The sequence below is a fragment of the Amblyraja radiata genome, chromosome 13, assembly GCF_010909765.2.
Source record: "Amblyraja radiata isolate CabotCenter1 chromosome 13, sAmbRad1.1.pri, whole genome shotgun sequence".
Classification (NCBI taxonomy): Eukaryota; Metazoa; Chordata; class Chondrichthyes; order Rajiformes; family Rajidae; genus Amblyraja; species Amblyraja radiata.
Genome location: NC_045968.1, coordinates 38,398,636 through 38,414,955, shown reverse-complemented (window position 1 = coordinate 38,414,955; position 16,320 = coordinate 38,398,636). Strand labels below are relative to the sequence as shown.

The following is a 16,320-nucleotide window of genomic DNA, read 5'->3' as shown; positions in this document are numbered from 1 at the left end:
CAGGTATCTAAATTTAAAATACTATTTGTGAGTTGGACTCGAAATTCTTTGTCACACACAGCTTGTGAAAAGTTGTAATTGATTTGCCTTCCACTTAATATTGATATGTTTCTGTGTTGCAGCCACAGTCATTGATGGAACCACCACAGATGCAACCACCACTGATGTCATGCTCACCGATGGCCACCTCACCCATGGGCAGGTCACCCAGTTCCACAGGACAGCAGCATTCTACATCAACACAATCACAGCAGTTAGCCACTACTTCCACATACACTACATTGCAGCCTGCACGATCTAGTAGCTTCTCTGCACTTGTAGCTGCATTCACAGACTACCACAGCCTTGACACACCCAGACCTGCACCAGTGTCACCTGGGGGTACCCCCAGGATGCAAGGGGGGACTTGAGTTTGCTTTTGAAAGGATTAATGGGCACGGATCACTCATCGGTGTAACGTGTCCATAAATGATGTTAATGTTTTTTGTACTTGTTTTATGTTTGACGTTTATTTAAACTAAAAGAACCTCCTTGCGGTATGGGAGTACAATTTTATGTGATTATAATACATTTATTTTTTAATGCACTGTTGTATGTTCTTTCTAATATAATAATAATTCAAACTTTTTTTGTTGTTAAAATTATGATTCTTTATAGAATTATCATAGACAATTTCAAATTTTATGCGATTATAAGACTTTTTAAGCAGTTGTATGCTCTTTATAATCTGATAATAAATCAAACATTTCTTTTGTTAAAGTGATGATCCTTTACAGATTTATTATAGATAATTTCAATTTTTATGTGGTTATAATATTTTTGTACGCGCTGTTGCATGTTCTGATCAAAACGTTTTTTTTGTTAAAACTTTTGTATGTTTCAATATCAATAAAGAAAATGCTTGACATTTTGACGGCAAATTAATGTATGAAGATATTATTTTTCAAAGTAGTGTCTCATGGCATCACTTTCAAATATTCAAAGTTCATATATTTTGATAAATTAAGCAAACACTAACACGAGCACTGCACTGCATTGAAAAGCAAATTATTTTCATATATTTTGATCAATAAAACAAACAAGCATTGTACTGCATTTAAAATAAAAATCTTTTGGGAGGATATGGGTGGCCCTGAAAAGGGACTTTTCTTGTGGTCTGTTGTGGGCTCTCTTACTGGAGTGGTGGACTTCTGTTTGTGGTGTGCTGATTGGTCTTCAGGTCATGTTGTTAAGCCATGGTACACTGCCTAGTTTGGAGTTGTAGTAAGTGCAGAGATGGTCTCTCTGGTCCTTGGCTCTCTTTTTGCTGGTGTTTCTTGGCAATCTCTCCAGTGCCACCATAGGTGCAGCCTGTCCTCCAGTTCTCCATGAGCCTGGTGTGATGTTGCCTGTCTGGTTGTCCACTCGGTCACCCTCCACCATGGCTGATGCTGCTGCACTTCTCGTAGGAATCAGGTTGTGGAGGACACATGCTGCGTAGACAATGGTCTCCACATTCTTGGGCTCCTGTTCCATCGTTGTCAGCAAGCATCTGAATCTGCTGGCGAGGATGCCAAAGGCATTTTCCACGACCCTCCTAGCCCTGGCCAATCTGTAGTTGAAGATCCTCTGCTCCCTTGACATCTACCTGTGAGGGTGTGGCTTCATCATCCATGACCTGAGTGGGAAGGCATCTTCAGCAACCTGTGTGTTGTGGATGTCAGGGTTGTCTTCTCCTGGTAGAGGTTCTGGATCAGAAAAGCCTGTTCTTTCTTCTTTCAGTGCTTGCCCAAGAGAGGTCTCTCTCCAGATCCTACCATCTGCGACACTTCCAGATGTGCCCACATCCACGAACAGTGTAGTTTGCATCCACCACAGCTATGAGCCCGATGGATTGGAACTTCTTGTAGTTGAAGTACATTGAACCTCCCTTGGGTGGGCACCTGATGGCCACATGCTTGCCGTCCGCTGCCCCACATGTGTGCTGGAAGTTCCATCTGGTATCATAGCCCTGCGCCACTCTCTTCCACTCATCTGGTGTACTAGGGCAGTCCATGACTTCACCTTCATAAGCATTCATGATGGCCTCACAGGTCTCTCGGACAACCTTGCTGATGGTGTTGTGGGCCACAAGAAAGCTGTAGGAGAGGCTCTTGTAGGAGTTTCCTGATGCCAGGATAGCAGAGGGTGATGGCTAGATGCAGACCTGGTTCCAGTGGCTTCCTCATGAAGGTCTCCTTTTTCTCCAGGAGAGGGCCCACCCGTGTCTTCAGCTCCTGAAACAGGTCAGGGGGGAGCCTGGTGAAGTTTCTGAAAGTATCCTATTACCCACCTATTACCCACCACACTTAGTCCTGCCTCCTGTCCCTCTCAGCTTTCTTCCTCATTTCCCAACAATCAGTCTGAAGAAGTAGTCACAACCTGAAATATCACCTATCTTGTTACTCCGGAGATGCGGTCTGACCTCCTGTGTCCATTATCTGACTACATTGGCCAGTGAAGGGTGGTAAATGCAGAATTGCCAATAACTTTTGAGAAAGATCTACGTCTTTAGAAAGGAGATGCATGGAACTGCAGGCCTGCATTCTGGAGCAAAAATAAAATGCTGGAGTAACTCTGCGTTGGGCAGCATCTGTGGACGGAATAGACAGGCAATGTTTCCGGCTGGTTTGTGTAATTTATGTTTTTGTGTGCCCCCTGAGTCTATGTCCCTGTGATGCTGCTGCAAGTTTTGATTGTACCTGTACCCCACTATACTTGTGGGGATGTTAATAAACCGGTGACAGAAGCTTCAAAGTCCACCCCACCACTCAAGAACAGCTTCTTCCCCTCTGTTATCAAGGTTCTGAACGGTCCTTCCATAAGCTAAGGTATTGCCTGATTCACCTCTACCCCATTGTGGACACTGGACTTTGTCTATGGAACTGATGCGCTACAATGATCAGAAATTTATTCTGCACTCTGTATCTCCCCCTTTGATCTACCGATTGTACTCGAGTTTGACAATTATATCATCTGTTTAGATAACATGCAAAATAAAACTTTGCACTATACCTACATACATGTGACAATAATAAATTTAATCCTAAACTTACATAATATCGAAAAAGACACAGAGTGCTGGAGTAACTCAGTGAGTCAGGCAGCACCCTGACCTGCTGATTTACACCAACAGTTTGTGCCTACTTTGGTAAACAAGCATTTGCAGTTGCTTGTGTCTACTCGACCTAATGCAATGTTGCCAGCATGGATGATGGCTTCAAATATATTCCCAGCCCCCTCTGCAGATGAGGGTTGTGGAGGTTGCAAGCAATGTCAGCCTGACACGGGCAAGGATATCCTGAAAATTCAAAGTCAAACATTACTCATGACTCAATCCAGAGATTTATAATTGCAGAAGTTACAGCTCCGAGTGAAGTTATGCAGTCCCCTGAACCTGTATCCACTGCAGAAGAAAGACATTTTTTTCAGAACAATACAGAGAGAAAGCTTCGTGGATTTAAGAGGACCAGATTTTAGCAGCCAGGTAAACTCTATCTGCCAGATTCCAAAGAAGCCAATGAACTCACATGTCTTTAGGATGTGGGAGGAAACTGGAGCACCCAGAGGAAACCTACGCTGTCACAGAGAACATACAAACTCCGTACAGACAGCACCCATTGTCAGGATTGAACCCGGGTGTCTGCTGTAAGGCAGCAACTGCACACTGTGTTGCCCCAATCCTAAATGATTGACGAATTATTTACTAACTGTCGTCCTGGTCCTAGACTCTATAGTCAGAGGAAACATCCTTCCTGCATCTTTAGTTTTAGTTTAGTTTATTATTTGTCACGTGTACTGAGGTACAGTGAAAAGCTTTTGTTGGTGTGCTCTCATAGACATAGACATAGACATAGACATAGACATAGAAAATAGGCACAGTAGGAGGCCATTCGACCCTTCGAGCCAGCACCACCATTCATTGTGATCATGGCTGATCGTCCCCAATCAAAACCCGTGCCTGCCTTCTTCCCATATCCCTTGGTTCCACTCGCCTCTAACTCTCTCTTAAATCCATCCAGTGATTTGGCCTCTACTGCCCTCTGTGGCAGGGAATTCCACAAATTCTCACCTCAGTCTTAAATGGCCTCCCCTTTATTTTAGGACAGTGGCCCCTGGTTCTGGACTCGCCCAACATTGGGAACATTTTTCCTGTATCTAGCTTGTCCAGTCCTGTTGTAAGTTTATATGTTTCTATAAGATTCTCCCCTCATCCTTCTAAACTCCAGTGAATGCAAGCCTAGTCTTTTCAATCTTTCCTCATATGACAGTCCCGCCTTCCCAGGGATCAATCTTGTGAACCTACGCTGCACTGCCTCAATCACAAGGATGTCCTTCCTCAAATTAGGAGACCAAAACTGTACACAATACTAGTAAGATTAAACGAGAACTTACCAGTTTGAAGTTTGATCTGTATTTTATGAGGAGTTACGATGAGGGATTACGTGAAGAGCCCGTCCAGCACGCATGCGCGACATACTTCAAAGCAGCGGTGTGGAATCACAGACAGACACAGTAATTGAAATAAAGATAGTAAAGAAAAGGAGAGCTCAGTTACCAGTTTGACCTCTATTATTGAGGGTGGGAGCGGAGGGCACGTAATCCCTCATCGTAACTCCTCATAAAATACAGATCAAACTTCAAACTGGTAAGTTCTCGTTTAATCTTACTATTTTACTTCGGAGTCACGTGAGTGACTACGTGAAGATTTTAAAGCTCTGTGATTTCAAACCATGTAACAGTTCATACTTCACTCGCTGCCGAAGTCATTCGAGGGAGGAAGTATGTTATCGTAATCAACCATGAATCTGTTTGTAAAACAAGAAATGGTGTTATTATCAATAACAAGACAAAAAATGCTCCCCCGGGCTTAAATTATATATTTGCAGATTCTAGAGCTATTTCTGCAACCGATACAGGTTCTGCCAGCGGCTTGTTACAAAGTTTGGAACGTATACTCCCTAGACCACCCCGCTGTAGCCAGGATGTGGTCCATAGGCACGTCCATCCTCTTAGTCACTGACGTGGAAGCTGCTCTGGTGGAATAAGATTAGTACACGTTAGTATTTACTCCAGCAACTCCCGGTACCTGCTTGAGCCACTAGATAGTTTAGCTCGTCACCCGACCATGAGGTTTCTTGTGACTGACCCACAAGGCTTTTTCCTCTCCCTCGGGTATTTCTTATTGTGTCAATGTAGTTCACTAAGTGGGTCATGACACATAACCGTGGTTCAGGTGGGTATGCCCGGAATTCCATGACTGGACCTGATGTTCCTGGTCTGCTCTGTTTGGCCAGCCCCTGAATGGAAAATGTGACACTGTCTGGTGTTATAACCATGTTGTCCAATCGCAGTGGTTGGAAGAACTGGCTCTTTATGCTGAGGTAAGGCCATCAGCATATCCATCTTCAGGGTAGGCTGTTCCAGGGTGAGGGACCTGGCTGGTGATCATCCCCTAAGGTACGTCAGGACCTCACTGACATCCCAATTTGGGTGTACCTAGTTCTGGGGAATGGGATTGAATATACCTCTCCTGAATTTGATCACCAGTGGGTGGTACCCTTGCCCTTGTCGTGGTGCCTAAGTTGAGTAGGCTGACAGAGTACTTCTGGCTATATTGATGGCGCAGTAGCTGAGTCCTTCATTGTGGTGAAGGCCTGCCAGGAACTCCAGTACAGGTTTTGTTGTAGTTGAATGTGTAGTTCCTGAGTTTGAGCAGTATCTTCCCAGGTATGTTCCCTAGTGGATATGCGACGGAATGCTGTCATCATGTTGATAGTGCTGTCTGATCCAGGCCCAGCAGTGGTCTTCCCAATTCTGCAATCCAGGCCCAGCAGTGGATTTTTTTTTTTTTTTTTCCTGCAACCCAGTAGTTTATCGTGGCATGGATGGTTTATGCCTGAACTGGGTGGGTTGATAAGCCTGGGCTATAGGGAATCATAGGGTTTTGATGACCATGTCGAGGACCACTGGGAACCAAGACTGTGGGTTTAGTCCACTGTATTTTGCGTAGTACCCGACTGATGAGGCCGTAGTACCTATTGATGAGGTAGAAGAAAGGGAGAACATAGAGATTAGATTCCCCCACCCCCTCAATACGCGGGAATGTATCCATGCCGCTGCCTTGAGTTTGGTTTCATGCGACATACATTGGTACGTGGCGATTCAATTGGAATATAAGGAATCGATATCTGGTGTCCATATTGCTTTGTAATCTCAGCAAATACTTTTGGTTTAAATGTTCGTTTACAGTATTTAGCTCACCTGATAGGTAAGTTGCTGATGGTCAAATATGTTTGACGACATACGGTTACCAATTGTTAAATAATTTGTCACATAATATCGATTTTTATTCCGCCCAAGTGGTTAGGTATATGCCACCACTGTGATGTTGTTAATTTATAAACGAACATGCAAAATGGTGCACTATTGGGCAATATGCTTTACCAATAGTAAGTAAGTAAGTAAGTAAGTTTTATTTATATAGCACGTTTTAAGTCAACTCGCATTGACACCAAAGTGCATTACAAAAAATAGATAATACGTTTGTATACCATAGAAAAAGGTTTAACACTAAGGAAAATGGACACAACACATATAGAGTTCAACACAAACGTCCCCCCACAGCAGAATCAAAAAATTCCTCTGTGGGGAAAGAATGTTAAGTCCTCTTGCTCTGAAAACCCCCGAGGTCGGGCCCATTTGTGGCCTAGCAGCCAGTCCGATGAATATACTCAATAGAACATACTCAAATTTCTGACTAAGTTTAATGCCCAGTGTCTATAGTGATGACAACTCCAGATTAGTCCATTTGCCACCATAATCTAGGTATGGGGTATAGTTTGAACACTAGTATCTCAGCTCATTGGAAAGGTACAATGTTCAGTAGCTGGTAATGCTGCTACTAATCCCAATTACTCTTGCCACGTAGTTGATAGGTGGTTAATGTTACCAAAACTGATAGCATTAAGAATACCAGATAGACAATGTTGTGGATGGGTCAATGTAGATATCTGGATAATATGACAGAGCCCAGGTTAAATAGTTAGTAGCTAATGCTGCTGATATAGCTATATCCAAGGATAGTCTGTCGTTAACATATAGACATGCCATGACGAATGTTCCTTAAAATGTCAGGGCTGGTTGAAATTCTGGAATAGCTTCGGCTCATATTAGCCAAGTCAATAATAAGTCAACTCAATCAAGTCAAGTCAAGTTATTTGTCACATACACATGCGAGATGTGCAGTGAATGAAATGGCAATGCTCGCCATGGTTGCCCCATCCAGGTAAATAGAGGTATATCCGAATCTATATGAGAGGGTACTGAATAGTATGCATCTTTAAAGTCGATGTCTACCATAAAGTATCCTTGGAATCCATGGTAGCAGTTACAAATTCCATAAGTGGGTATACCTGATGAATACTCAAGTAGCTTTAATCAATGATGGTGCGACATTCACCATCTTAGGGTTTTTTGGTACCAAAGGCTCATATGAGATTTCTTAAGACCCCTGGTATATCTTTTCCAGTAGCTAGACCCTCATGATTTTATTAGTGGAAGGGTAGACCTCCTTGAATATTTTTTGGTATATAACTACCAAGAGTGATAGCTTCCAAACCAGGTGATTCCCCCCCCTCTGTTAGTACAAACCCTTCACCTTTATGTGATGGCAGGAACCATACTTATCTGTCTTCACTGTTGTTTGGTAGTGTGTTCATTTCTTCGGTTTCTGGTTCCTTGTCTGTAGGGATGGTGTTTGTTGGGGGGTGGCGCATTTTCCATGGGGCCCGCTCTGGGCCCTGGCCTAAAAGGCTTACGGGATTGGCATGCAGGCCCCGAGCTTTCACCAGTACCAACGTAGACGCCTCCTGGTGGACGCGTAGAGGTACTGCTGTCTGGTTTAGTGTGGTGCTCATTCCAGACCCTGCCCTCTAGCCGAATATTTTTGGACACTTCGTCCAGTTTTTTAGGCTTGGTTTGGTAACTTTGCCAGATAGCAGGATCTGTGGTTGTGAGGTCGGCGTTCTCACAGTCCTGTGAATTTTATAGGTTGAGGGCAGGTTTGTGACTTCCCTTGAGAAGTTGCGGAGCATACTGTGAACAGTAGGGTCAGGTGTTTTGCCATACTACCCTGCCCTTCTGGAATGAGCATGCGAACATGATAGCCGACGTCAGGGTATCAAATGCAATTTAAGATATTTGGGTTTTAAAATGCCCTGCTCAATGTGTCCCCCAATAATGGTGGGCACTTTGAGTAAATGCAATTTAAGGGAGGCATGATGAAATCCAACGCCTCATGGCTACCTGTCTTGGAGAGGTTTTTTGGAAAAGACAGGTAGTAGGCTGGCCGTCAGTTGAGACTGAAAGGCCATCTCGCTCGTGGTGAAGCCACGTAGCGGCCACACCCAGCAGCTCTTCCTGATCCTGTACCTCAAGCATACTCCCGATGTTCTTCAGCCAGTGACCCCTCTTCTTGACCAGCCCAGCTCTGGTCGCCATCAATCCCTCGACAAGGGAGATGACCAGTGCTGTAGCACTGGAGCGGGAGTGTTATGCTCCCTTGGCGGACTTGCCCCTGCTCCTGAGGCAAGTCTCGCTGGAGTTTTATACTCCATGACCTACTCAAGGCTTGGAGAGCAGACACTTGCTGGTTCTGTCTTCCGTGTCTGTCTCCAGCCCGAGATTTGCTTGCTGACTTGCTCTGGAGGCTGCCTGCCGTTTTTCGGGCAGCATCCGCGGTTCTCGGGCGGCGAGTCTCCTTGTCGGGAGTTGCAGGAATTACCGGCCGGTTTTTTAAATTTCCCTCCAGTCCGCTGCTGTTGGTCAGACAGCTGTTAGCGGACTGGGCATCGGCGCAGTACCCTGCTGTGGTGCGCAGCGTGTGCGGACCCGGTGCCGCCTCTCCCCCCTCCACTGACGGCTCCTTCCCTGGAGTCGGACGGGGGCCGCTTCCCTCTGCTGCTTTGCTCCCCCTGGAGCAACAAACAAGAGCAAATTCCCGATATTAATCTGAAGGTAAGTACTTACCTAAGTACTTCCTTCAGGCTTGTAGCGGGAGCGCCTGTACTCCCGCTGCGTCGCTGTTGCACTGCGTGAACGCAATGTCGCGCATGCGTGCTGGACGGGCTCTTCACGTAGTCACTCATGTGACTCCGAAGTAAAATCCAGATGTGGTCTGACCAGAGCCCTATACAACTGCAGAAGAACCTCTTTACTCCTATACTGAAATCCTCTTGTTATGAAGGCCAACATACCATTAGCTTTCTTCACTGCCTGCTGTACCTGCACGCCAACTTTCAGTGACTGGTGCACAAGGACACCCAGGTCTCGCTGCACCTCCCCCTTACCTAACCTAACCCCATTGAGATAATAATCTGCCCCCTTGTTTTTGCCACCAAAGTGGATAACCTCACATTCATCTATATTATACTGCATCTGCCAGTATACTCTCCAGTCAGAGAAAATACTATATTCGGTGGAGAAGTTTTCCATTCATTTATCCATGCCAATAGTGATGTCTATTTAATTGCTCGGTCTAATATAATATAAAACCACTTGAGTAGAACATTTTCTGAGAACACAGTTTAGAATCATTGCAAATAAGAGTTTTGTCAAGAAATTAGTCAAGAATCAAGAGTGTTTTCTTGTCATCTGTCCCAAAACGGTACAATGAAATTCTTACTTGCAGAGATACAATAGGTATGTAAACCTAGTACTCAGTAGATACCATAGAAAACAACTAAAAGAAGTTCAAAATTTTTTTTTTAATCAAAATTCAAAACAGAAACAAGTCCCTGGTGGGGAGAAGCTGCTCCTGAACCTGGAAGTTACTCGTTTTCAGGCTCCTATACCTTCTTCCTGATGGCAGGGTTGAAATGGAAGTGTGGCAAGGAGGGGTGTTGGTCTCTGATGGAAGTGTGAGTTATGAAATGACAGATAGAAATGAAGTTGAAGACATTTTATATAAAATAATATCAGAGGCAAATAAACAAAAAGAAAAATATTTAAAAAATAATTCATTCTCCTTAATAAAAAAGAGACACTAAGTGCTGTAACACAACAGGTCAGGCAGCATCTCTGGAGGACATGGATAGGTGACATTTGGGGTTGGGACTGTTCTTCAAACCTCATTCTTATTCCATGTTCCTCCAATTCATTCTCCTTAGTAGGTTATTTTAGAACCAGGACCCACCTCCTAAAACGCTACCCTGTTTGATAAAATATGTCAACCTACACACATATCAAAAATAACCTTTATTAAATTCCTTTCAAAACATCTGTGTTCACCATAAGTGTTGGAGCCAACACTTGGTTCAAGTCCGGTTCCAACTTCAGCATTCAATATCAACATCACACGGGCCAACATTTGCTGAACCAAATCCAGGTCTGTTATTGAGCAAACGTACGGAGATGAAATCTCCTGTGCTCTCGTATATCTTCTTGTGCTTAGTTTAAGGAGTGAAATTGCAGACTGTTGAAAGTTAACAAAGACGGAGAGGATTAGATAGTAAATTCACAGGGTAGGGGTGTTAAGAACTGGAGGACCTAGGTTTAAGGCGAGGGGGGAAAGAATTAATATGAACCTGAGGGACAATTCTTTTTACGCAAAGGGTGGTGGGTGTATGGCACAGGGTGCTGGAGGAGGTTGTTGAGGCAGGTACTATCTCAATGTTTAAAAAACATTTAGATCGGTACATGGATAAGACAGGTTCAGAGAGATATGTGCCAAGTGCATGCAGGTGGGACTAGCCTAGATCGGACATGTTGATCAGCATGGGCAAGTCGGGCTGAAGGGCCTGTTTCCACTCTGTATGACCATATGATTCTATGGCTCTAATTGACTAAATTATGGATGGAATAATGGGCGCATTAGCAAAACCAGAGAAGAGAAAGAAAAGCCTCTCTTATTTTTACTATAGATAAGTTGAGATAAGAGCTGAACTGTGCATCACATGTAGAAACTTCAACTATACACCTCATGTAGGAAGACCAACTACACATCTAATGTGAAGACACATAGTCCTGGAGTAGCTCAGCGGGCCAGGCTGCTTCTCAGCAGATGATGGGTAGATGACGCTTCAGGTCTGGACCCTTCTTCAGACTTCAGTGTGATTTCAGCCGACTTCAGCAGATTCCGCTGTGTGGGGATGTTCATGTGAAACTCTATCATGTATTATGTTCTTTTTTATTCGTATGGGGCTGTACGGTAACTCAAATCTCACTGTACCAATTGGTCATGTGACAATAAATGTAACTTGAACTTGAACTTGAGTGTTTTGGGACCCGAGCCGAATTTTCGCCTATCCATTTCTTCCTGAGGTGCTGCCTGAAATGCTGGGCTCCTCCATCACTCTGTGTCTTCTTCCGTAAACCAGCATCTGCAGTTCCTTATTTCTATACATCGCACAGATTCACCAGACAGCACCCAACTCCTTTCAAACAGTGTATGTTGAGAATGAGAGAGGACATTAAGAGTTGGAAACGTGAGTTGTTAACGACAGTGAAAAGATGGGAATGAGAAGTTGGTGAAAGGAAGAAACAGAATCCTGGAAACTCCCCATTTTATCTCCCCTTCCCATTCCCATACTGACATTTCTGTCCCGGACCTCCTTCATTGCCAGTGAGGGCACACACAAATGGCATCTCATTGTCCGCTTGGGTAGCATACAACCTAACGGTATGAATGTTGGACTTCTCCATTTTTAGGTAACCTCCCACTAAACCTCCCCAAATGAAACACCCTCCCTACATTTTCCCCCCCCACACCCTCCAATACCTCCCCTCCCCCGTGCCACACATAAACTCCCACCTATTAGGATGCTTCAAAACTAGATATGGCAAGTGTTCTGCCCAAGATCACAGTAAATTGCAGAGCTGTAATATAGGCCAGTCCATCACACAGACCAGCCTCCCCCCACCCCTGCCCCTCCTCCGCCCACACACTCCCTTTGCATCTGTCTATACTTTGAACTGCTTTGAGAAAGCAGCAACATAATCAAGGAACATTCACACCCTGGTCAATCTTTCTTCCCCCCCCTCTCCCATCACGCAGAAGATTCCAAAGCTTGAAAGCATGTACCATTGGATTCTAGAACAGCTTATAATCAAACAGCTCTGTAATCAAATCATATATTTTATATGTTCAAAGTTAATAGGGAGGACTAGGCAGGAATATCAAAATGATCACCTGCAGCTGAGAAACGAAAAGATGATTTGTGCATGAAGAAGCCATGACCAAAGCAAAGATACTAGAGCGGAGACGGAAGCCGGTTTCGGAAATGGTGCTGAAGATTACCCATGACCCTACTACGGCTTTTTCGTCGAGTGGACTATCGAGTGGAAAGTGGCGCTGTAAGGGCAGTCGACGTCCTTCACCAGCTCATTGGAACTTTTCCCAATTCCATGACTGTCTCTCCGCCGTAAACGGAGTTCACCTCCTGGACGCTCAACTCGTAGACCACCCGCTCCTTCCTGAAGCGGATATCAAACAGCTGTAAACCACTGGCGGGACTGTGGCGGAACACGAACTCCCAGTCAAAGTAGCGAACGTGGTTGTTTACAACGTGGTATCTTGGTCCACGTGGCTCGAACAGGATGGGGCCGTAGGTTTGAAACTTCTTGCGAGGTCTCAGCGAGGCGTAGTTGGGATCCGAATCCATCCTTTGGATCTCGCTCGATCTCTCACTCCCTCTCTCTCACCCTCTCGCCTCAGTATTCCCGGAATCATTTGGTGTTTTGTGGGGATGGCTGCATCTGCGGTTCCTTCTTGGGCAGGTGGGGGGGGGGGGGACCCTGGCTCTTGGCAGTTCCTGGTCCATTCCCTCAGCGGGTGCTGCCTGGCCCGCTGAGTTCCTCCGGCACCCTGTGTTTTTTGTTTGGCTATGGAGGTGAAGGTAGACATGGGGGGGGGGCCTGCAGATCAGGCATGATACTCTTCTGATTTAAATCCGAATTCCGATTTTATTGTTTTCCTATTTGTCAGTTTTTTGTGCCTGATTATTTGGCGGCCAATCAACCGCTGTCTCTCAGGGGGTTGCGTCCAATCATCGACCAGCTTCCCTTAAAATTCCAATCCAATCAACAAATCGGTCTCCTCCCGTCCAATCAGCCGTCATCTCCAAGGGCATTGTGTCCAATCACATAATACGCTGGTCACTCGGCGGCCAATCAGACACAGTCTCCAAGGGACCTTTTGATCAATCATCGACCCGCTTCCCTCACCGAAGCAGACGATGGCTGCAGCCAACACAGAGAGAGAGAGAGAGATGCAAGAAAGCAGCTATGACATATAATACACAATAAACTACATTATAAATACACAATAAACAAGTTATGCATTCTTGTACTCTTACATGGGTATGACCGCACATAAAAAAATCCCCCCACCTTCCTTCCCAACCTCAGCCTCACGGACCTTAGAGTACCCCTAGTCCCTAAAACTAGTTCCATCACTGAGACCAAAGATGATAAAACATATGAAGAAGAACAATGAGTTCTCATTGTCCTCACAAACATTCCTTCCGCAGCCCAACCCAGCCAACAGGAAATACATTGGCTACGTATCTCAGTACAGTTAATGGGAAGCTGCTGGCACAGGCCTGTGGTTGAGGCTCTTTAGATAGCCATATTAACTGGGAGTGTGCAACTTCCAGAAATGTTTTAACAAATGTGGCATGGCCCCTTATAAATAGAAATACTAACAGGAACATCTCAGGCCAAGTATCAAAATAAATTTTTTTTTTTTTTTAAATCAACTCGAAATGACATTTATGCACCCAAACATACTCAGTGCTAAATTACAGTTAATTTACCACCAGAAGTCATTGAAGCAGTGGGATATTTTGCCAATCATATTATTTGTGCCGTGGTTCTTGTTCTGGTTTATTGCAGCTGAATGATTCGCTGGCTGAAGTGCAATGATCCATCATGTTATTTTAAAAACTGAGTTCTCAAGGCAAATTTTCTTGGCAGAGAGGTTAATGATTCTTTCAGGTTTTTAACTGTCTGACAATGTAATGGATGGAGCTGAAATTAACCCAGAGGAAAACAAGACACTAATCAGAATAACAGCTGTGAATAAAACACAGTAGTTACAACATAAGGACAGGGGAAGTGGCTTTAAATGGTCCATGTTGGTGATTTAGCCACCTCCCTCCAACTCACTTATCTTTCTTTCCCTTCCTCTCTAGTGTCTATATCTAGCATCTCATCAAAACCTATTCACAGCCTCCCCTCTCCTAATCATGGGACCTCAGAGTGTTTGAAACCTTGGTTCAATCCTGAAGTGCTGGAGTAACTCAGTAGGACAGGCAGCATCGTGTCCACTTGAGAAGACATCTTCCCAAGCCAACAATGGGCTTTCCAGATACTGTCCTACCAGAGGTTATTTGTGGCCGGCATGTTTTGGTCCTGGTTGTTTGTCACCTCCAGCTCTTTAGCTCCCGCCCCATACTTTCAGTCTGAAGAAGGGTCCCAACCTGAAACATCACCCATCCTTTTTCTCCAGAGAAGCTGCCTGACCTGCTGAGATAACCCGGCACGTTGTGTCTATCTTTACACCTCCCTCCAACTCACTTATATTATCAGAGGTGAATCTCTGGAACTGATGAATCTCTGGAATTCTCTGCCACAGAAGGTAGTTGAGGCCAGTTCATTGGCTATATTTAAGAGAGAGTTAGATGTGGCCCTTGTGGCTAAAGGGATCAGGGGGTATGGAGAGAAGCAGGTACGGGATACTGAGTTGGATGATCAGCCATGATCATATTGAATGGCGGTGCAGGCTCGAAGGGCCGAACGGCATACTCCTGCACCTATTTTCTATGTTTCTATGTTTAGTATAAACCAGCATCTACATTTCCTTGTATCTATATGGATAGGTGCCAATTTGGGTCCAGACTTTTTTAGTCAGACCAGACTTTTCAGTTTAGACCAGATTGGCCCAAAAAAAAGGTCTTGACCTAAAACGTCACCTATCTATGTCCTCCTGAGATGCTGCATTACTGGCTAAGTTACTCCAGCACTCTATTTCAGACAAGTTAATCAATTTGCATAACCTTTTGGCAAGTCTAATGTTACCCATCTGTTTTTGCTTTGAGTTGGCACATTCTAGCCCTTCATTTACCACATGCTGAGAGCATGCGACCAGACAATGGAGTTTGTTCAACATCTAGCAGCATTATTGAAGTATCTTGCATTTGGTGTCTTGAGGTTTCTTGGTCAGACTTCAGTTGTTCTTCCTACCTGAAGTTCAATAAGAATAGTTGAACTTGTCAGAACCACTCCAACATTGAACTTAAGTTTGGACAAGAACTGCAGGCGAATGTATTAAACTTTGCAGCTAAAAAAATTCCAAGGAAATATTCCAAAAAATATTCCAAAAATATTCCAATATTCCAAGCCAGTTAGGAAACTGAGGGAATTGGACAGTTTGTTGGTATTTAAGCCTTGAATATCCAAGCCAAACAACTGACACCTACTCTTCTGGTCTGAGCTGCAAGAATATTAAAGCTATTCATCTTAAAACTCTTTCAGCTTCCTCAGTGGCATTGTTGTCACTGGCTCCCCGTGTAAGTATTACATTTTCAACCAAAATCAATACCATTCATTTCCCCTTCACATTCGCACTCGTGCAAAAGGTCACATTGGATCAGACAACTGTGTATAGTGTTGAACTTTGCTTCTTATGATCCTGGATGAGAACTATGATTGGGAAGTCTCACTGAGAAAACACAAGGCTTCAAATTCATCAGACTTCAATAATAATGCTTCAGACTGAATGTAGACCGTGAGCCATTTGGCCCATCTAGTCTGCTTTGCCATTTAGTTTAATTTGGTTTAGTTTAGAGATACAATGTGGAAACAGGCCCTTCTACCCAGTGAGTTGGTGCCGACCCGCGATCTCCACACATCACCACCATCCTACACACAAGAGATAATTTTACAATTTTTAACAAAGCCAATTAACCTATAATCTGTACGTCTTTGGAATGTGGGAGGACACTGAAGCACCCAGACAAAACCCACACAGTCACAGGGAGAACATATGAACTCCGTACGGACTGCACCCGCAGTCAGGATCAAACCCAGTCTCTGGCGCTGTAAGGCAGCAACTTGACTTCTGCCAATCATGAACCTATCAATCTTCACTTTGAAAATATCCATTTATGATATGTACCATTATAAGGCACTGAACCATCCTATCACCAACTAGAGAGCAGTCCTGAGCTACCTTTTATGTAATTGGAGACCCTCGGACTAGCTTTAATCAGCTTTAACTCTGTAACAGAGCTTCCTGCAAGA

General features: G+C 44.3%; 1 protein-coding gene and 1 long non-coding RNA gene across 2 annotated transcripts in view; one reads left to right on the top strand and one right to left on the bottom strand.

Moving 5' to 3' along the window:
• The window catches only part of LOC116979894, a 7,644-nt gene extending 7,083 nt beyond the window's left edge, over window positions 1-561 (bottom strand). The window contains exon 1 of the long non-coding RNA XR_004413798.1: window positions 528-561. This is a non-coding gene — a long non-coding RNA (uncharacterized LOC116979894). The remainder of the gene's footprint in view (window positions 1-527) is intronic.
• LOC116979893 overlaps window positions 1-579 on the top strand; it is a 1,687-nt gene extending 1,108 nt beyond the window's left edge. The window contains exons 3-4 of the mRNA XM_033031829.1: window positions 1-3; window positions 123-579. The exon at window positions 1-3 is cut by the window's left edge and continues 72 nt beyond it. Of these exons, the coding sequence (XP_032887720.1) occupies window positions 1-3; window positions 123-410 (291 nt within the window). The 3' untranslated portion in view covers window positions 411-579. The remainder of the gene's footprint in view (window positions 4-122) is intronic.
• Window positions 580-16,320: the final 15,741 nt, after the last annotated feature.